We start from the raw sequence: 20,771 nt of genomic DNA, 5'->3' as shown, positions 1-20,771 counted from the left end.
GCAGGAGCAGTTCTTGCCTCCCGAAGCTAACTTGGAACAGTTCCTCCGCCCTCCCTTAAGCAGGACCCTGATCCAAACCGCACCCTGAGCTCACTGATCAGAACCAAAACCTGCCCTGAAAGATTTGGCAATGACAACTGCCCCCTCCTCCATCCCTTTGCCTGTTTCCATCTCTAGTCGAGACCTGTAGGGCCGGTACCAGCACTACCCCACGTACCAAGACTAGGGCAGCACAGACAAAGCAGGCACATTGGGGGGGGGGGACACATGGTGACCTGGGGTGAGGGTGGTGCGCCGTGTTTGCAGTGTTGCGAGAACCAGACAGTTAACAGGTTTTGAGCCTGCTGGGACGTGCCAAGTGAATCCACTGCTGCAGTCCGCCTGTTAACTCAACCCTCGATTTCAGGGTGGTGGAAATGACAGGTTGAGGAGGGAGTGGCTGGGCTGAGCAGGTCTCAGGGAGGAACCCTGGCTCCAGTAGCTACCCAGCTGTGGAAGGAAGCTTTGCCTGGAACCTGTCTTATTTTGAATTACTTTGCTAACAAAACCGAATGCCAGGCAGGGAGGAGGCTCTGACCCTCTAGAGCAGGTGTGGACTGTGTCGGACGGGTGTAGATTTCCCTCTTCCGCTGCAATCTGTCCTCGCTCCTGACTAGCCGGGCTCTGGACGGGGGGGCTGCTGAGAACACAGGTTCAGGGCTGTGCCCCTGCTACTCCTGCGCTGCTCGTTGAACTCCCCCACCCAAAATCCTCCCGCCGTGAGGACTGCTGTGTGAGAGGAACAGCAGAGGTGAGGCATCCCGGGGGGGTGGAGCTGTGGAGAGAAGAGCAGCCGCGTGTGGGGCTCACAGTTTGTGGGGAACGGAGGGCTGTGAGCCTTGCTCGCGGGGGGGGGGGGGGGGGTGCGGTGGCTGAGAGTGAGTCTCCCCCAGAGGTGAGGCATGGGGCGGGGACAGTCTGTATTTGCAGGGGATGACAGCCCCTAGCTGCAGTGTGTGGGCTGGGGAACATATCCAGGCAGTACAGAATACTGTACGTTGGCAGGGAGCAGGGAAAGGGACCCCCGGGTCTGTGGGTGGGAGCTGGGGAAGGCAGTGCTGATGTTGTAATACCAAGAGGCAGGATCGAACCGGGGCTCTCTGGAGCCTCTACGGTTTGAGCGAAAAGCCACCTGGCTCGGTGCCACCAGAGGGGGCAGTGCAGCTCCCCAGCAGGTGTGTGGGTTACACAGTCACACTGAGAAAGGGGCTGCCTGTGTGGTCCCGCCAAGTGACCTGAGCACTGCTTCCCCGAGAGCTAGTTGCAGCAAGCAGCCCTCGAGCAGCGGGGGAAAGGCTCTCGGGGCTCAGCCCCATGTTCTGCCAAGTGTGGAGTGTGCCCCCGTGGCTGCAGGACAGATGTGCAGTCGGCCTCGGGACTCCGCCCGATGCCTGAGGGTTTGCTGCCCGTGGGCAGCCAGCATTGGCCCTGGCTTGCTCCCTTGTCCTGTGTTTAAAGCTGGGGCGTGATCAGCCGGAGCCGGAAGGCAGTGGGGCTGGGATGGTAAATCCAAGGAGGGGAAGCACTGGAAAGTCAATACATGCTTCCTCTCTCGCTGCGCACATGTACGGATCCAGGCACCCACGCATCCGCCCACACACAGACTGAAATATTGCCGCTCTCAATCCCCCTGCAGCACGCAGATGGTGAATGCTCCCTGCAGCCTGCACACACAGGCCCTTTGTGTGTTTCCTCCAGCCCATACACACTGCAGGCCTCCCCTGCAGCCTTCACACAACGGACGCCCTGAACACCTGACAGTGCGCGCTATCCTAGAACTCCCCATGCAGCGTGTGCGCGCGCAGGCCCTCTGAACGCTTCCCGATGCCCAGCCCCGAAGCTCAGTCTGTACTGACAGGTCTCCCCATTGGTAGCGAGTGCCAGCCCCCTGTGTGCTGAGCAGCAGTTGAACACGGCTCCTGCAGGCACATGTAAAGTGCCAGTTCAGCAGCACCCAGGGCCAGCAATGAGTAACCGCCCCGCTGCAGCCAAGACGTGTGAAAACATCGTGCAACAAGCACTCTCTGATTTCCTCTGCCAACGCAGGAGTGCCTTGTGCATGCACGCCGAGCCGACCTGGCTACGCCCCATAACGCTGGGTTTTGGGCTCTCTTGACACCCACCTGTGCCAACGCACACACGCCCGGTCACACACCCACCTAACTGAAATGCACACGCTCCCTGGGCCATGCACATAGCACAAGTGTGGACTTCCACAGAACCACAGCTTTATGCAAGGCTGCGCCACCAGACAGCTCAGTGGGAACAACTTCCCTGTGGGCCGCGATGGCCAAAAAGCAAACCAGACTCAAGGCTGCATAAGCAATGAGATGGAGAGTAATACGAAGACTATTATAATGCCCTTATAGAAATCACTGGTGTGGCTTCTTTGCGATGTAGTCCTGATCCCACCACCTCATAAAGGCTACGTCTAGACTGGACGCCTTTTTCGACAAGGGCTTTGTCGACAGATACTGTTGACAAAGCCTCTGTTGAAAAAGAGCATCTAGACTACAGCCAGTTCTGTCGAAAAAGCAAGCTGCTTTTTTGAAAGAGAGTGTAGACTCTCTTTCGAAAAAGCAGTTTGCATGCAATAGTGCCCTTTTTTGAAAGAGTACTTTCAAAAAAAGGCGCTATTCCTCGTAAAACGAGGTTTACTGCCGTCGATAAAACTGCCGCATTCTGTCGACTTACTGTCGACAGAACGCGGTAGTAGTGTAGACGCAGGAATAGTTTTGTCGACAAAAGGCCACTTTTGTCGACAAAACCCTGTAGTCTAGACACACCCAAAGGATATTGCATAACTAGGGGTGTGATGGATGGGAGGAGTGCTGGCTTTTCTACATATCCCACTTCTGCCACCATGTCAAGGCTGTTTCCCACCTTGCCTTGACAAAGGGATTTCAGAAAAGGGAGGCAAGAATGATCAAAGCAGACAAAACTCTCTGGCTACGTCTAGACTGGCATGAGTTTCCGGAAATGCTTTTAACGGAAAAGTTTTCCGATAAAAGCATTTTTGGAAAAGAGCGTCTAGATTGGCACGGACGCTTTTCCGCAATCTAGATGCACTTTTGTGCAAAAAAGCCCCGATCATCATTTTCGTGATCGGGGCTTTTTTGCGCAAAAAAAATCTCAGCTGTCTACACTGGCCCTTTTGCGCAAAAGGGACTTTTGCCCGAACAGGAGCAGCATAGTATTTCCGCAAAAAGCACTGATTTCTTACAGTAGAAAGTCAGTGCTTTTGTAGAAATTCAAGCGGCCAGTGTAGATAGCTGTCAAGTTTTTCTGGAAAAGCGGCTGATTTTCCGGAAAAACTGGCTAGTCTAGAGACAGCCTCTGAGAAAAAGAGATTGAAAAGACTGTGATTGCTTAGCTTTCAAAGGAGATGCAGAAAAGGGGGCATGATAAAAGTGTATCTAATAATGAAAAGTCCAGCGAAGGTGGATCAGAAACTTCTGTTCTCCTTGTTTCATAACACAAGAACAAGGGGTCATTCACTGCAATTAAAAATTAAGAAATTCAAAAGCAGGCAAAGTAAATGTTTTCCACAAAACTTATAAACAGACTGGAACTCACTGGGGGATTCTCATGTTGTTCTCCGAGGCATCTCTACTGCACGCTGTCAGAGACAGACTCCTAGATGGACCGCAGCTTGGTCCAGTTTGGAAATTCCTCCCCTCCTATTCTCAGTCCCATAGTCTCCTTAGCAGAAACTCTGTAACGTGGCAGTTTTGTCGCTGATAAAGATCCACTCAGCTGAGCCCTGCAGACTCATTCCACTGATGACTTGAACCAAATTGGAACTTAACTGTTCTTGTGACGAAAGGCCAGTGCCACATTCCTTCTGGTGCCCTCTTTTTAATTCATCACATGATATTTCTGTGCTCTGTGATCTGTTACAAAGGCAGGAAAGAGTCGAATACTCAAGTGTGTTAAAACGTGCTGCTACCCCAGTGAAGGATACATGTCCGGCTTGTGGTCTTCTCAAGTTTCCTGATGATTCCTCTTTCTGGAATGTTTATTTGGATTTAAATGAATTATTTCCTTTAGTGATTTAGACAGTGGAAAGTTACCGGATGTATAGCAATGTAGACTGTGATGTATTGGCAGTCTCCTGCTGAGGCATTCGGGAGATATGGAGGATCGCAGGCCACTCCCTGGATGTATGATAGGAATAGGGTTGCCAGATACTTTCAGTAAAAACACCGAACATGGTGGGGGAAAAAAATTGGTTGAGCAAAAAACAAAAAAAAAAGGGAGAAGACCAAAGTTGTTGAGAAAAAAAAACTGCACCAAAAAAAAGAGCCACTGCGCTTTTAAATCCCCTCACTCGCCGCTCCCCCCACCCCCGCCAGATGCGGCAGGGGAGGAATGTCCCAAGTGGCCTTCCATCTGAGAAAAACATGTCTGCTATTTTCCGGGTTTTTTTCCCGGACAGAGGCCGCAAATACTGGACTGTCTGGGCCAATACCAGATAGCAACCCTAGATAGCAAAGGGCCGTAGATCTCAGTGCAGGGACTTTCTGTCCATATTTGACTATCAGGGCATGATCTTGATGCCCTTGGCAAGCAGCGGGAGTTGAGGGCACTCTTGCTAATGCCAGCCCCAATTCGTTGGGTCAAAAAATGGTTGGACCTTGTGACAGGGCATTTGCCCTGCACTGGCCCTTTAAGGGCAAAACCCCAGCCCTGAGTGAGGGCTGCCAGTGAAGCCCCAGCTGAGGCAGCTCTGGCTAATGAGGGCCCAGCTGGGGGCTGTATAAAGAAGGGCTCCTGGAGGAAGAGCAGGAAGCTCATTCTGGCTCTGGCTAGAGAATAGCAGGGACCTGGCTGCCTGGGAAGCAGGTGGCTTCTGCAGGGCCAGCTCAGCTCAGGCCAACCAAGCTCCCAGGCTGCAGGGCCTGAAGCTACTAGGGCTGTAGAGAGGCAGCCATGGTAGGCAGGGGCAGCAGGTCCACACCCCTTAGCCAGTGATGAGTGGCCATTCCAGACTGCAGTTTGCCCCTGAGGCAGGGGCTAGATGAAGACTGGCAGTGGGTCACTGAGGCAAGGTGGGTGCAGGGAATTGGGTGCCTCTTGGGAGGGGAGGACCCTGGAGTGTGCAGTTGGATAAACAGCACCCCTCCAGAAAAGGGCGCAGAGAGATTGGTGTGGGTGCTGCCGAGGGCAGTGTCCTGAAGAGGATGCCGTGGCCCCAGAGTGACATGGGTCTGGACTAGAGGGAAGACCGAGAACACAGGAGACACCGCTAGAGGGAGGCGTCCAGTGAGCTGGCGAGCTCATTCCCAGGACTGGAGGCGCCGTGGGATTTGGGGGAAAAAAACCAAGCAAGCATGGGCCTCTTTGCCTTCTGGTGTCTGCGCCTTTACGTCACGCTCAGGCCATGTCTGCCAGCTCTTCTCCCGCAACCACGAGTGCTAGACATTTCCATGTTGTTTGCAAACGAAAGCTGAGATTTCTAGCAATCAGCCCAAATCCTGAAATTGGGACTTTAAGACCCCCACCCAATAGTAAGGTTTCCTATAAAATCATGCGCATTGACAGTAGTGGACGGCACCCTTAGCCCTGATTTGTCTGGTACTAGCAGCCCATTGGCTTGGGTGCTGGCTTTTGCGGGGCAAACACATGGGAAGTGACGGTCCCTGCCCCAAAGAGCTCACCCAGAGCCAGACACGTCACGTGCGAGTAACCAACAGTGGAGGAGGGAGGACCGGGCTGACGATGTTGGCTGAATGGTTGTGTAGACTCACTCTGTGCGCGAGCCAGGCTGTCCCAGGCCTCGGAGCACTGGTTTCATTCCAGCCTGGTACCAGAGGGTGGGGTTCTGTTGAGGAGAGGGGATTCGCGGATCCTAAATGCCCTGCTTCCCAGGAGGCAGGTGAGTGGAAGACACATGCACCCCAGGAACCCCCAGGGCCCAGAATGGATAGGCAGCCCCTCAGTGGGAAAACAGGAATGAAATGCAACATTTACTCCTTCCGCTCTCTCCTGCCGCCCACATTCCACTTAGACCCCTTGCGCTCCAGGGTATTAATTGCTCAGCTCTGACAGTGACCAAGAACAAATCACAGGCTCCCCCGGGACCGAGAAGCAGGGAAAGGTCCCGGGTGGCTTTCTCGTCTTTCAAACCTCTCCAGGAGGGTCTCCCGTGGCTACAGCCATGTGACCCTGTGGAGTGTTTTCCCGCTGGGGCTCGGGGCGCGTAGGTTGGCTTCTCCACTGAGATTTCAATAAGATCTTTCCTGCGGTTTCTCGCACCCCATTGCTTTCCCATTTCACTAAAGATTCGTTTTCAAACCCAAATTGCCTGCCTCCTCCCACCCCCATCGGGAAAATCAATTGTTCACCGTCGCTCAGCAAAGAGCCTAGCCTGTTTCCTGATTTTATTCCTTTCCCGTTTATAGGGGGTGTGGAGGAAAGGAAGGGGGGCAGAATTGCTTCTGATTGTTGGTTGATTGATTTGACTGGATCTGGCAGAAAGATCATTGAATGCAGAGTCCTAGCTCCTATTCAGCAGGCCTGCTGTGGGTGGGTTGTACCTCTCCTTGCAGCTATAAAACATGAGCTCAAATCCAGTATGAATTCCTAAAGGGCAATGTGTTGTCAGCACGGGGGGAATGCTGCAATTTTACGATGGTTCCAAAAGCAGCAATTGCTGAATTCCCCCAGGACTAAAAGCTTGTATCTACACTGCACCTGTAGCTCGAAATAAGCTATGCAATTTGAGCTACACAAATTGCATCGTTTATTTCAAGTGTATTTCAAAATAGCTTGTTTCGAAATTTGGCGCTGTCTACACAGGGCCAAATTTCAAAATAGAGCACTATTCTGAAACGTCCCTTAATCTTTGTGGAACGAGATTTACAGGGATGTCAGAATAGTGAGCCAGTTATTTTGAAGCTATTTCAGGATACTGGAAGTATCCCGAAATAGCGCCGGTATCTAGATGCACCCAAAATGTGTTGGTCTCAGCTGGGTCACTGTTCCAAAGCCACACTGCAGAATCTGGTGCAGAGACTCCGGAGTGAATTGTGGGAGGATGTTGGTCATTTTTTCCTACCCACAAGGGTGGCTGTTCAGCTGATGCTTCAGATAAATGCTATTTCAGTTTTCAGATGGACTTCAGTTTCCAGCATTACTTTCCCGTTTCCCGCAGCCTGGTAAAAATTCTCCGAGCGCTGAGTTCTTTGGTCCCCCATGATACAGTAACAATGTTTGAGTGGAAGAAGGGGAGAAGGCCATGTGGATCTGTCCCCTTCTCCAAAAGGAGAGGGACCTTTGCTCTCCTGTCACCTGCTTGGGCGTCTGTAGAGCATTGTCCGAGTTGTTAGGGGATGTCTACACAGCAGCATTATTTCAAAATAACTGACATTATTTCGAAATAACACAGTGCACGTCTACACTGCTAGCCGCAATTGCGAAACAATGTCAAGCTGGAGGACTTCTTACACCAACTCCTGTAACCTTCATTGCACGAGGAGTAAGGGAAGTCGCAGGAAGAGAGCTCTTCCTTCGACTTCCTGCTGCGTAGGCAGCGCCAAAAGCCGAATGAAGCTATTTCGACTTAAGCGACTCAATTGGCGTAGCTGAAGTTGCGTCGCTTAATTTGAATTTAGCCCTGCGGTGTAGACGTGCCCTCAGTGACTGCGGCAGCCGGGTTAAGACAGTCGCTTGTCAAACTCCCCAGCCCATCTCCACGCTGCTGGCTCCCCATATATACCTGGTTCAACCTCCGGGCTTTTCCCTGGAGGAAACAGGGCTCCGTGATGCTCCCCACAGTGCCGATCCATGGAGGGTCCCTTGTTACACTCCCCCCCCCGCCCCCCAAGCTAAAATCTGGCTTCAGAATCTGCTTGGATCACAAGTGCAATGGTTTCATTTTATTGCTAAGTGGTTACACCCTCCCCTCCCCCATGCAGCACAGTCTGGCACCCTCAACGTGCTCTGCAGCCTCCGCCTGGAAGAGGCTCCGAGTGGGACTGGCAGAGGAGGGTGTAGTTCAGATCCCCCGGGTTAAAAATACTCGATTTATGCTCAGTCACCCACTCGCATGACCCGCCCCCCAAAACACACATGCATGATGCTGAGATGCCTGTCCTTGCGACTCCCCTGCATGCTCCCAAGAAACACACCCATCCATTCACTCACTTGTCATCCGCAGGCCTGGGACCCACAATTCCCCCCAAATGCATTCACCAGGCTGAGGCACCCACATGTGCTCGTGTTCCTGGGAGACACCCACCCACCCATCTGCCCATGTGCACCCGAGATGCCATACATAGATTCCTCCACCTGGCCCCGAGAGGCACGTGTGCTCTCAAGACACGCGCTCGCTTGCAGAGCGATTCCAAGACACATTTACTCATTCAGCGATCGTCCTAAAATACCCGGGGAGCAGCAGACTTGGACTAGATGCTTCTCTGTGAGACGTGGAACCGGATTCTGCGTCTTTGCTAGTGAAAGGGGCTTCTTGTGCCATCTGTTCCCAGGTGCGGATCTGCGGGTTGGTTTGCTTTCTGCCTAGGTGTAGTATCCCAGTCATTTTACAGCAGCAAGCACAGGCGAAAAAAGCAGCCGCAATCAGTTTGTGCCTAAAAGCCACTTTAGTTTCTGTTCCTTCTTCCTAAGCCAATGCTTCTGGCAAATGGTGCAATCTGGAACGTGAGATGTTTGATCCGACACAAGGTGGTTTCGGCCTGTTTAGGAGAGAAGCAGATGTGAAAAACACTGGAGAATAAGCTTGATTTTGAGCTTTCCAGGAAAAAGAGGGGAGATAAATGGGTCGCTTTGCTAATACTGAAATGCTTATCTCGGCGCTCGCAAGCCTATCCTCCCAGAGGCATCTCGCAGGAGGGGAACGTTTTCCTAATGGGCCTGCCTCTGCCACAGAGGTGGGCAATAATTTTTGGCCAGGGGCTACTTCAAAAAACGTTGAAGTGCCGTGGGTTGCCCAGAAGGGGCATGGTCTAAACCAGAAGGGGCGTGGCCAGTACTCTTCTGGGCTACCCCACCCACAGACCATGATTGTCCCTCCTTCCCACTAGGCACCCATGCGAGGGTAGCAGGGGAGGAGGCTTTGGGCACTCCTCTGTCCCCTGGCCAATCAGGGCTTGGGGTTTTAGGAGAGCACGGGAAGCTTCCTGGCCCTGCGAGGAGCACGTGGTACTTGGAAGTGCCGCATGCTCCTTGCAGGGCCGGGGCAGAGCGAAGGAAGCTTCATGCAGCCCCCTGATTGGCCTGAGGCCGGGGAGAACCCGAAGCCTCCTCTCGCCCTACCCCCGCCCTGCGAGGCCCTTTTGCCTCTCCCATCTAGCTGAGTTTGGATGGGATAATCCCTCTCTTTCCAATCACTCTACTTACCACTCCCGAGTCCGCCCCCCAGAGCTCTCCTTGCCCAGAATTCATGCATGTGTTTCAGGTCTCCCAGTGCTGACAGGTGCCGTGTGATTCTCTTGCTTTGCCTTCCGAGTCCAACGCCTCTCACTGTCTGGGCTCTTGTCTCCCCCAGAGGTGCCTTCTCAATCGTCCGGAGATGTCTGAAGGTGCTGGCAGGACAGGAGTATGCAGCCAAGATCATAAACACCAAGAAGCTCACTGCCAGAGGTAGGTGCGCTTAAGTCGGGCGGTCCAGCTTCCAGGAGCAGGACCCTTTCCACTGATTCCACTGCCTGGTCCTCCCTCCTCCTCTGCTTGGGGCCAAGGTGAGTGTTAACCTTTAATAGCTCCCGCCCATGTTCCCTCTAGTGTTTCCCATCCGTGGCAGGAATACATTTTGTTAAGTGCACCGAGGCATGTGCGGCTGTGCACCACCACATGCTGCCAGCTGGGGGACATTTGAATCTCTCCAAGCACTCAGCTTAGAGCAGAGGTAGGGAACCTAAGGCCCAGGTGCTGGATGTGGCCCCCGGCTTGCCTGGATCCAGCCCCCAAAGCTCAGGGCTCCCCGCAGCACTGGGGAACCCGCGCTGGCACTCCAGCCTCCCTGCTGCCTCCTTCTGAGGCTGGAGCACCCAAAATCTCCTAGGCGGGACCCCCCTAGGCTCTGGTGCGCGAGGGGAATGTGGGGAGGGTCTCCTCAGTCAGCGGCCACGTCCGTGTGGGTTTGGGGTTTCTCTTCTTACTTGTGTGTGGAGCCTGACTGATTTTTCTGTGGGTCAGTAGCCCCCGACCCTTCCCCACCCCGCCTTAGAGGGAACACTGGCTCCTGCCTGTTCTGCTGAGGACCACTCTGGGTGGGCGGGAAGGAAAGAGGAGAGATGAGAGTATTTTCCTGAATGGTCAGAACCCCTGGCATATCACTGGGGGCGGGATGCAGGGGACGGGGCGGGGCGATGACGACCCAGCTGGGTTTGGATAATAGGGGGTTGCACAGAAGAGAGGCGCAGCAGAGGAAAACCAGTTCTCCAAGTGACGCTTTGCTCTGCCTGGAAAACATACCAAAACCAGCCCCTCTGGCCTGTTAATACTGCAGCTCTAGGGGCCTGGGCCTGCGAGAGGGTGAGGCCCTGCAGCTCCCATTGCCCCAGTGGGAGTGGGGAGCATTTGGCTCCGCCCATTGTCAGGCCCCATTTGTGGGGCTAAGTCTGGAGCTTCGTGCTGAGCTGTGGCGATGGCGTCTGCTCCACGTGTGACTTCTCCCCTCTTCCGCAGCCATCGCCGTCTTGCCCTCGTGTCCAGGGCCAGATTAAGGGGGGGGCTAGCTGGGCAGCGGCCGGGGCCGGGGGCTGCGCGGCGCCCCTTAGAGCTGCAATCAGGCGCCACGTGCCCAACTGCAGCTGTAAGGTGCGCAGCGTGCCGGGGGGTGGGGCTGCGCATGCGCCGTGTGCCCGGGACAGAGCCGTGCATACATCGTGCACCTGCTGCCCGGGACACAGGAATGGCTCAAGCCGGCTCTGCCCGTGGCTCTCAGTCGGGGTCCCCAGCCTGTGGTGCTGTTGCCTTCTCGGTGACGCAGCGGTCGGGCCTTGAGCAGTGATCGTTCCTAGGCGCGGCAGCTCGGGCCAGGAGCCGGTTGGTGCTTCTAGAGGTTTTCTCCAGCCAGCTGAACTCAGAAACCAAACTCCTCTCGGCACCCAGCGGGACTGCTCCAGCAGTTCTCGGCTGGGCGATCCCAGTGGGGAGTAGCAAACACAGGACGGCACCAAGAAACAAAGGGCTCTGGAAAGGGGGGAGCCAGGAGCAGCAGCAACGGTGGCCGAGGGAGCATTGGTAGCAATGGCAGGAGGAGACACAGAGCTTTACCAAGCAGCTGTAGACTTTCACCTTGATTCCTCAATGCTGTTCCCATTGGCCTCTCCCATGTCATCGGTTGCCACAGGTAGGGAGATGCTCATTAGAGAGCCATATTAAGGAACAGTCACTACCAGGAATGGGGTGGAGCAAGTGAATGGGGAAGGGTTATTTACTCCTTGCCATAAGGCAGGGGGCAGGATCCCCCAAGGAAACAAATAGGCATCGGGTTTAAAACAAACATAAGAAAGTGCTTCTTTCACACGGCACACAAGCAACCTGTGGAACTCACTGCCAGGGGATGTTGTGAAGGCCAAAACATAATTGGGTTCAACAATGAATTAGGCAAGTTCCTGAAGAAGAGATTCACCCATAGCTATTAGCCAAGATGGGCCGGGATGTAACCCCCGGCTGCGGGTATCCCTGAGCCTCTGGCTGCCAAAAGCTGGGACTGCACGACAGGGTATGGATCACTCCATAACCCCCTGTTCTGTTCACTCTGTTTGAGGCATCTGGCACCAGCAATGGTCAGACAGGATCCTGGGCTAGTTGGATCATTGGTCTGACCAGTTTGGCCCTTCTGATTTTCTAACCAGCCCCCAGTCTTTCTACCCCAAAGCCCTGAGAAATATGGCCCTCCAGCCATGGAAGAAAAACCTGTTTTCTTTTCCGCCTGTGTCCTGTTTCCCAGCTCTCTCCAGAGGTGCCTGAGTCAGCCGCCTTGCTGCATAACCGCCGTGGCCTGCCACGAGCAGTGACGGTGCTTTGCCGAGTGGAAAGCCTCCTCCAGAGTGGCTCAGTGCATCTGGTCCCAGCTGCTGTTCCGTGCAGTCTCCGCCGCTTTTCCTCTTCCCTCCCCTTGCCCCCGGCCACACACACACGGGTGCACGTGGCCTGCAAAACGTTGCATAATTGATTGTTGCTGTTCTTGGCGGAACTGGCTGTGCAAGGGAGCGTCAGGTCTCTGAGACCCAAAACTGTCAAGTGAGATCTAGGAGCCGTTTTCCTCCAGAGGCCTAACAACACGGGGCTCGCTGACAATCTCCTGCTGCTTTCCATGGCTCGCTGGCCCTGCCTGCAGACCGAGAACAGACCTTCCTGTGCCGCCACGTTCGCGTCTACCTGCCTGAGCCTGGCAGCTTTGCCGCATGGGGATGTTCTACCCTGCTGCTGACCGGCGGCATTAAAAGATCGGCAGCGCTCTCCATCTTTTGCTTCGGCCTGTCCTGAGCTGAATGGGGCCAGGCCATGGGGTAGCTCCTCCACAGCAGTTACTGGCCTGCGGTCGCCTTTCAAGGCGCTGGACTGAAAGCATCAGCGACTGATTCCTCCTATGTATCGACATGGCGGCCGTGTGGGGGTAAGTCTGCACCGGAGTTGGAAAGCATCACTTCCGGATGGAGCAGACGGACCCGCGCCGGCCCTGGCTGAGCTAGGAGGATCAGAAGAGAAGGGAAGCCGGGGAGGCGTGAGCAGCTAGTCACTCCTAGCTGGAGCCTGTCTGAAATGCTTGGTGCACTCTCGGGGCAGTAAGTCCTGGTTGCTGCTTGAGCCAGAGCTATGCCTCTGTGTGCAGCAGGCTAGCTCGATGTGATCTAACGCACGGATGCCTTGGACTCCTGGAACATACAACTTCAGCACCAGCGTAGGCATAACCTGCGATTCACCTTTCACCTGGAGGGACTGGGCTAGCTATTGGCCAAGGATGCATCTGCTCTGCGGTCACAGGGTGGGCTTGACGCGCGCACGGATGCTATCTGAGCTAGCACTAATCTAGCTGGCTGTGGTCCTGGAATGGGGAAGCCAGGCCTGAGCACGCTACAGTGCAGGCTAACTAGCTTGCAAGCAATTACCGGCTCCTATAGCCCAGGCTGCAGTGTGAGCGGCCTAAGCTAGCCAGATTAAAGCCGGCATGGGTACATCTGCGGGAGTTGCAGTCACACCCTGTCACTGCAGTGTTTTAGGCCAGGCACTCTCGTTTTCCATGGCTACCCTCGCTCTTTTGAAAGTAACGAGCAGTCCTGTGGCACCTTAGCCCTGGTCTACACTCGGGAGTTATTTCAAAATAACCCCCCTTATTTTGAAATAAGCGGAGCGTCCATACTGCCAAGTGTAGATGCCCTATATATGGGCATGTCGACTCTAGGAAATTATTTCAAAATAGCTACATTGGAATTATTTCCTATATAGGGTAGACCAGTGTTTCTGAAAGTGCTCTGCGGAATCACTCTCAGAAACACATTAACCGGCTGCCCCAGTTTGTTTATTTACCAGTGCCATGGCCAGGAGCCTTGCGGCTCCCATTGGCTCCATTTTGTCCTTTGCAGCCAAGGGAAGCCGAGGGAAGCGACGTGGGTTGGGCCACCGCTTCCTGCAGCTCCCATTGGCTGCAAAGGACGAAATGGAGCCAATAGGAGCTGCAAGGCGTCGGTAAATAAACAAACCGGGGTGGCCAGTTAAAGTGTTTCTGAGTGATTCCGCGGAGCACTTTCAGAAACACTGGTGTAGATGACACTATAATGAATAATAATTGTATATAGGATCATAACTTTCATGGGCGAAACCCACTTCATCAGATGAGCTGGAGTAGAAATAACGGAAACCAAGTTATTTATAACAGAAAAAGAAAGGTATCTGTCAATTGTAGGACCTGTCAATTGTAGGCTAATTAGGTGCCTCATTAGCACCAGTCCTGCGATTGACAGATATCGTTTTTTTCCTGTTATAAATAACTTGGTTTCCGTTATTTCTACTCCAGCTCATCATCTGGTGAAGTGGGTGTTGCCCACAAAAGCTCACGATCCTATACATTTCTGTTAGTTTCTAAGGGAAGACTGCTCCTTGTTTTTAAAGTTACAGACTAACAGGAACAAAATGCAGGACAATGTAGCACTTTAAAGACTAACAAGATGGTTTATTAGGTGATGAGCTTTCGTGGGCCAGACCCACTTCCTCAGATCAAATAGTGGAAGAAAATTGTCACAACCATATATACCAAAGGATACAATTAAAAAAAAAATGAACACATATGAAAAGGACAAATCACATTTCAGAACAGAAGTGGGATGGGGGGGAGGTAAATGTCTGTGAGCTAATGATATTAGAGGTGATAATTGGGGAAGCTATCTTTGTAATGGGTAAGATAATTAGATTGTTTATTCAGACTCAGGTGTAAAGTGTCGAATTCAAGCGTGAATAACAGTTCAGAGGTTATTCCTAATAGGGCTACCCCTCCGAGACTTTTGACAGGGCTAGTAAGTTTGGGTGCCTCTCTTTCCAGGTGCCCAGCCTGAGATGCCTTAATGGGACCTGTTCACCAGGGGCCAGGCACTCAGCAATTATGAAAATCAGGCACCTTTCAGGTGTCTCGGGTCGAGCATCCAAACACTGGATGCCTCAAGTCACTGGCCCCGTGTGAATATCTCGGCCTTGGTTGCTCGAAGTCCTAGCCTGGACTAAGCTGTCCTGGTTAGGAGAACTGGCCATGCTTCATGGTGCACTGGTCCCCAAGCTGTGGGGGACACCTCTAGGGAGGCCTGGTGTCGTTCGAGGGGCCTGAGCCAGTCCCCACAGAGGTTTGGATGGCTGGCCAGCTCCAGTCCTGCCCCCAGCCCTCCACCCAGGGCCTGGCTGCGAGCCTGGGCCTCCTGTCTCAGCCCTGCTCCCCGCGGTAGCCCCTTTACCCCCTCTCCCCTCCTGGAGCTGCAGCCCTGCTCCGAGCTCTGTCCTGTGTGTGTGGACAGCGGTAAGCAGGAGCACAAGGTAAAAAGCTGGAGGATCCCCAGCATAGCGGAAGGGGAGAGGTGGAGGCAGGGGAGCTGTGCCCTGGATATGGACGCCATGTCGTTGTCACCTCCGCAGCTGGGAATGGTGCATGGAGAAGGGATGGAGGGAAATCCCTCCGCTTTGGTTTACAGGTTTCTGATGGCCCAGCTTTGCCTATGGCAGAGCAGACTCTGGGACCAGACACCCAGGAGGTGAGAGAGGGTAGCTCTCCGCTGTCCCTGCTCCCTGTTGCGAACTTCCCAAAGAGGGTGCTAGTTTCTGTAAGGGGGCCTGCATGGAGACTCCTGAGTCATTTCACAGGGGCCCCTGCCGTTACCAGTCTGGTCTGGATTTGTGCTAATGATCTCTGATTGCCCTTCAAACCTCCCTTAATTCCCACCCAGCCTACCAAAAGTCCCCTTGTCCTCCTAGGGTACTGCCATGGCTTCCCCCTCCTCCAGTCTGGCTGCAGTTCCTGCGTCGTATTCATACTCCTTTGTGCTCACCCTCACAATTCTCCTACGTCTCCTTTCCCATTTCCTGCTGCTCCCCCTCATCAGCCTTCCCCCTGCCGCCAGCTCCAGTCCTGACCCCTACCCCCCACCCAGGGCCCTGGCGGCCCGCCTGGGCCTCCCGCCTCTGCTCTCCTCCCAGACCCATCTCATGTGTGTAACACCACCATGTTCCCATCACCTCCTCCCGCGCGTACTTCAGGGCCTTCTTCCACACCTCCACCCGCCCCCTCTGGAACGGCCTCGTGAACGTCACTTGCCCTCTGACGCTCCTCAGCCTGGCCTTTCCCCAGCTCCTTCCGCTCCCCTCTCGTGTGCCTACTGAGGTAGGGTTACTCACCGTGACACGATGACTCAAATGACGGCAGCCTCCACCCGGTGCTTTTAAATGACAAGAAAATGTTCTTGGGAGCTTTTATTCCCCCTTTCCCTTGCGTTGCCACCTACCTCTCCCCTCCCTCGACACTCCCTCCTCAGGGCTGATCATTTCTTTAGCCGAGTTAGCGGTGTAAATAAAACGGTAAACTCCTTGGGGCAGCAGCTTGTTTTACGTTATCTCTGCGGAGTGGCATGCGTCCCTGTGATTCTCTGTACGTAAGGCAGGCCAGCAGAGCATGAGCGGCTCTATTTTTATTTCCACTAGCATAGATGCATGTTTTCCACCTGGGGGTTCTTAAAAGGTGTAGGTTGAAACTGCTGCTGTAGCCTCTGAGAATTACCCCAGTGATGTTTCTTCTACAGACCTCTCGTCCAGGGGCCTAGTCTGGTGTTCTGTTCAGCGTGTGCTGAGAGATGCGTTGTAAAAGGAAGGCTCATAACACGCTTTTGATGGAGCTGGGACTCAGGAGGAGGACAAAAGGCGTGTGGCCAGGGAAGATTTATTGCCAAGAGCTTGGTCCAAGTGGGAATGCTGTATTGTGTTTTATAACTGGATGGCATTCACATGCTGTAAAGAAAATAGAATTGGGTTTATGTAATGCATTTTGTACTCAAAGTGCCAAACCACTTTATAAAGCAGTGTGTAGGAGCAGTGCATATGTAGGCAAACACTGCGGCCGTTGTACGCTCCGCTATAAATCTCTCTCAGCCTTGGACGTTGGGACTTGAGAGGCAGGGAGAGGGTGTTTGTCAGGACACCTCGATTACCTGTACTCGTTCCATTCACTTCCACCGGGACAGCTTTGGTTTAATACCCCTTCCAAAGAAAGGCACTGGTCTGGATGTGGTGCTCAGGTCCTGGCTGGTTAGCAAGGCTCCCTCTCATTTACTGAGACAACTTCCACAAATCTGAAATCAGGCAACAGAGATTTTTTTCTGGTTGCCTGGTTTGGCCAGGTGCCACTCTGGCCCTCAGCGTGAGCACGGGGATCTAGTTCTGCAGCGAGCAACAGCGTCTCCCTCGCCTCAGATGTTCTCCCATCGCGGAGCTGCTGCAAAAGGGAGTTTGCGTTTTCATTTTGGCTGCTGTGTGTGCTCAGGCAGCTTCTCCCGCACAGCAGCTCTGAGCACAGCAGGCCCGGGTCTTGGACAAAGGGAGATGATGGCTGGGGAATGAACAGTACTGATCAAGTGGCCTTTGAATCCTTCTTGACTGGCATTTCTGAGGGCACCGTCACCCACAGTAGAGCCCTCGATCTGTGTGATGTTGGATTAGTCTGAGCCAGAGCCCTGAAAATGGGCAACACGCTCCCTTTGTTTTTACCTGACACCATTATTCATCTTTCCAAAGGTAAAAAAACAAAAAAACAACCCCAACAAAAAACCAGCACCACCCTCAATCATCTCCTTTGAAATCTTAAAATAGACCAGCATTTTGCAGGCTTCCCACACACAGCTAATGTACTACAGTTGCGACCTGAAGCATCACAGCGATTTCCAAGCCTGATCCCCCACAAGTCACCTCTCCCAATCTGCAGGACCTCCTGGTATTTCGGTGCCAGACAACCCCTTCCCCCACACTCTACCAAGGCGCCTCAGTTTTGACCTACTCCACACCTGGACTCTCACACAGCTCGACCATGTAGTGTACCATGATGTTCCTGGAGCATCCTACAGCTCTACCAATGTCCCTTGTTCCTGACTTGTGAACTTCCATTCTCTTAGGAGGTCTACCCTGAATCCAGGCCGCCATGTGGTATGGACAGTCAGCCACCCTGTAGGGGGAACTCACCCACACCCGTCTTGTACAAGCTTCGTTTAAAGCCAGGCCTTTGGAGGCGAAAGACTAGCGCATTCATTATCCCACGAGCCCGGCTACCCCTGGCAAGATTTTTACCCTTTGGAAAATAAATAAGCCATCCACGGTCCATCGGGAGCAGATGGTCAGATTCTTTTGGAGGGTTGCATGCTTGGCTTCTCTGTGCAGCTCCAAGCTGGTAAGCAAAGAAGCCACGGAGCAGGAAGCATCACAGATTTCAGGGCTTCCTGAAAGACCAGATTGAATTATTTTCTCTCCCTTCTCCCCCTCCCTGCCCCTGTGTGTCTCTTCACGGGTTCCCTCTTTGTCCTCTTCTCTTCTGTTCGTCGACACCTCCTACAAGGAGCACAGCCTCTTCATCCTTAAATACACGGCAGACCCTGCCGCATCTGCTGCCCGGCACAGGATCACCAGCATCTTTCGTCAGCCATCCGCACAGCAGAGTCTTGACTTGTTTCACCAGTGTCCGGAAGCTAGTTTTGATCCTTCCACCAAGACCTCTACCAGGAGCAAAGTCTACCTGGCTTAGGATGGGGACGCAGCATGGCTCTTGTGAGAGCCCCCGGATCGAATGCAAGGGGCTGTCTACCTCTCATGAGGATGAATGCTGATCACTCCAGAGGGGAGGGAAGAGCTATACAGTGGGGAGGGGAGGGAAAACGGAGGAGAATTGAGGAATGCTGGTCTTCAAAGCCCTCTCCATGGCTGCCTAGGTACGGAGTGGCACGGGGAATCCCAGCAGCCCAGTGTCCTCTGAGACCCCAAGTGTGAGTTGTGCGGCTGTGTGGCCTTAGCCATCCCATTTGACTCCTGAGAAGTTTTTGAAAGTCTGGCCTCTGTTTCCATGTAATGGTGCTGACCCACCACCGCAGCGCCTCCTGCTGGTCACTCCGGGAATTAGCACAGTCCCCAGCAGGGTTCCCCCTTCTGGCCGATGTCTTGCCCGTTGTCACTCAGCGCTCTAGCTCTGGACCTGGGTTGCTCCCAGGACCCTGGCGTCCTGTTCAGGACACTGCCCTCTGGCAGTAGCCACCACTCTGATCTCCCGCCCCCTTCCGGGAGTATCAGCAATTCTCAGTCTCATCCTCTGCCACTGTGAATATTCACAGCCTCTGCCTAGTCTCTCACTTCAGGGGCAAGCCACGGTCTATAGAGGACACTCCTCGGTGTGGCTAGGTGCAGTGCAATGGAGAAGAGGAGGACCCAGGTCTGTCTACTACTCTGGGTCCTGACCCAGAGACATGCTGGCTGCAGCCTTGTCCTGCCCTTCTTCTCTCCTCTCTACTGCCTCTTGCTCCTCGGGCTGCTTCCTGTGACTCCTGCACCTCCCTGGCCCTTACGTCAAGGCCACAGCCTGGCAGTATTAGCTCGGAGCCTCTCTTGTTCTGCTGCCCTGACCCGGCCCAGGACGGGTCTGTCCAACGTGCTTCTCAGGGAACCGGTCTCGCACGTTCCCTGGTCGGGACCCAACTGCCCACTGTTCCGCTGAGCAGCTCCTTATAAATAGGGCTGCTCCAGCAACCCACCCTCTGATTGGCTTCTTGCAAGCCTCTTGCTGATTGGCCGGTCCTCTGCACGGGCTCCCTCCAGCCTCCTTTAAGCCCCTTCAGACCGAGAGGGGCAGCTGCCCCATTACACTCCACATCCAGTGTTCAGGGAGTTTCTGTGCCCACAGTTCCAAATGAAAACTCCCAAGAGTCAAAGGCCTTTGAAAGCAATGGCTTTGGTTTAAACCCAGATCCTCCCAGCCATACACAGAAATCACTGGCAACGCTTGTCTAAGGACAAAGGTTCCCTGCCCCCTGCCGTGTTTCGCGGTGCCACCAGCTTTTGTTTGGAGTAGCAGGAGGGATTCCCCCTCCTTGGCCTGTGCAGCTCCTGCAGAAGAGAATGGGCCCCGTGCTGTGCTTAACTGCCCTGACACTCCCTTTGCTTTTCATCTCTCCCAAGCTTCCTTCTCACAGCCCCGGCTCCCTTCCAGAGACCTCTCAGCTCTCCCCGTCTCTGCACCAGAGGTGAAAGGAAGCGGGGGCACCCTGGTGTGCAGTTCCAGCAAGAGCTGGCTGAGCTGCGGCAAAAGCCAGCAGGGAGCTCTTTAAAGAACTGGCAGGTACCCGGGCTGCACTAGGACAGGACCTGCCAGAAATTTAAAGTTACTTTCACCGCTGCTCTGAACCCAAAGTTCCTACCCTCAGCTAGGCCGGTTGTGTCGGTTAATGCATCGCTGGAAGGTGGTGGATGCCGTATGGGAACCCGAACACAGCAGAGCAGGAAATCTCTGGAGACCTGTGGCCCAGATGAGAGGGAGGAAGCGAGGACTGAGCTGTGTGTCTGCTGTGCAGGTGTGGGTGGTGGTGTGCGCACGCAGCAGCCTGGCCAGGGGTGGGTATCTCTGGCATGTAGGCTGGGTCTGCAGGAATGCATGGAGATGAGCGTGGGAGACCTGCATTCCTCAGTGTGCAGGGGGTCTGCACTGCTGTGCGGAGGAGACTGTTTGCAGGCTTGCAGAGGTGTGCATGCTGAGTGGTCTTGCGTGAGCGCACCCCGTGTGCATGGTTGCACAAGGGCACCTGCAGGGCTGTACGCACAGGTGCTAGGGTGAGAGAGGCAAGTGTCTGGCTGTGCTTCTCTGCTGCTGGTTTGGGGTGTTTCTATGCAGGGGACCTGGAGAAGTGAATGGATACCATTGTGTGTGGGTGGGTGTTACGCACTGCTTGCTTAGCCTTCCTTAGCTAAACAGCCTTCTCCACTTCATCTGAACTCTCGGCCTTTCTGCAGCAACTCTGCCCTGAGCATTGCAAAGCCCTTTTAAACCGCTATCAGTACTAGCCCCGGGGGACTCTGGTGAGGCAGGTGAGAGGCATCCTCCCTGATGCAGAGCTGTAGAACACGAGGTTCAAGGCAGAAGAGGGGGGAGTGGCTTGTTTTTCTTGCCTTTTCATTCGTCCAAAGCCGGCCACTCGTTTTCAGCCTGATGCGCTTGGGAGCACGGAGAATAGGGCTAGGTAGCCGGGTCTTGAAAAGCTACC

The 20,771-nt window shown here is 54.0% G+C and overlaps 1 protein-coding gene across 3 annotated transcripts in view; it reads left to right on the top strand.

Moving 5' to 3' along the window:
- Nucleotides 1–20,771, top strand: part of CAMK2A (calcium/calmodulin dependent protein kinase II alpha) — an 86,125-nt gene that overhangs the window by 6,169 nt on the left and 59,185 nt on the right. For all 3 annotated transcript variants that reach the window (XR_012896389.1, XM_075900544.1, XM_075900543.1), the window contains exon 2: nt 9,548–9,642. Coding sequence is in view for 2 of the 3 variants with exons in the window: in XM_075900544.1 (XP_075756659.1) it covers nt 9,548–9,642 (95 nt within the window). In the remaining variant the exon portion in view is untranslated. The remainder of the gene's footprint in view (nt 1–9,547; nt 9,643–20,771) is intronic.

This window comes from Pelodiscus sinensis, chromosome 17 (assembly GCF_049634645.1).
Source record: "Pelodiscus sinensis isolate JC-2024 chromosome 17, ASM4963464v1, whole genome shotgun sequence".
Lineage (NCBI taxonomy): Eukaryota > Metazoa > Chordata > Testudines > Trionychidae > Pelodiscus > Pelodiscus sinensis.
The sequence above is the reverse complement of the archived record's forward strand: the minus strand, read 5'-3'. Positions and strand labels throughout refer to the sequence as shown.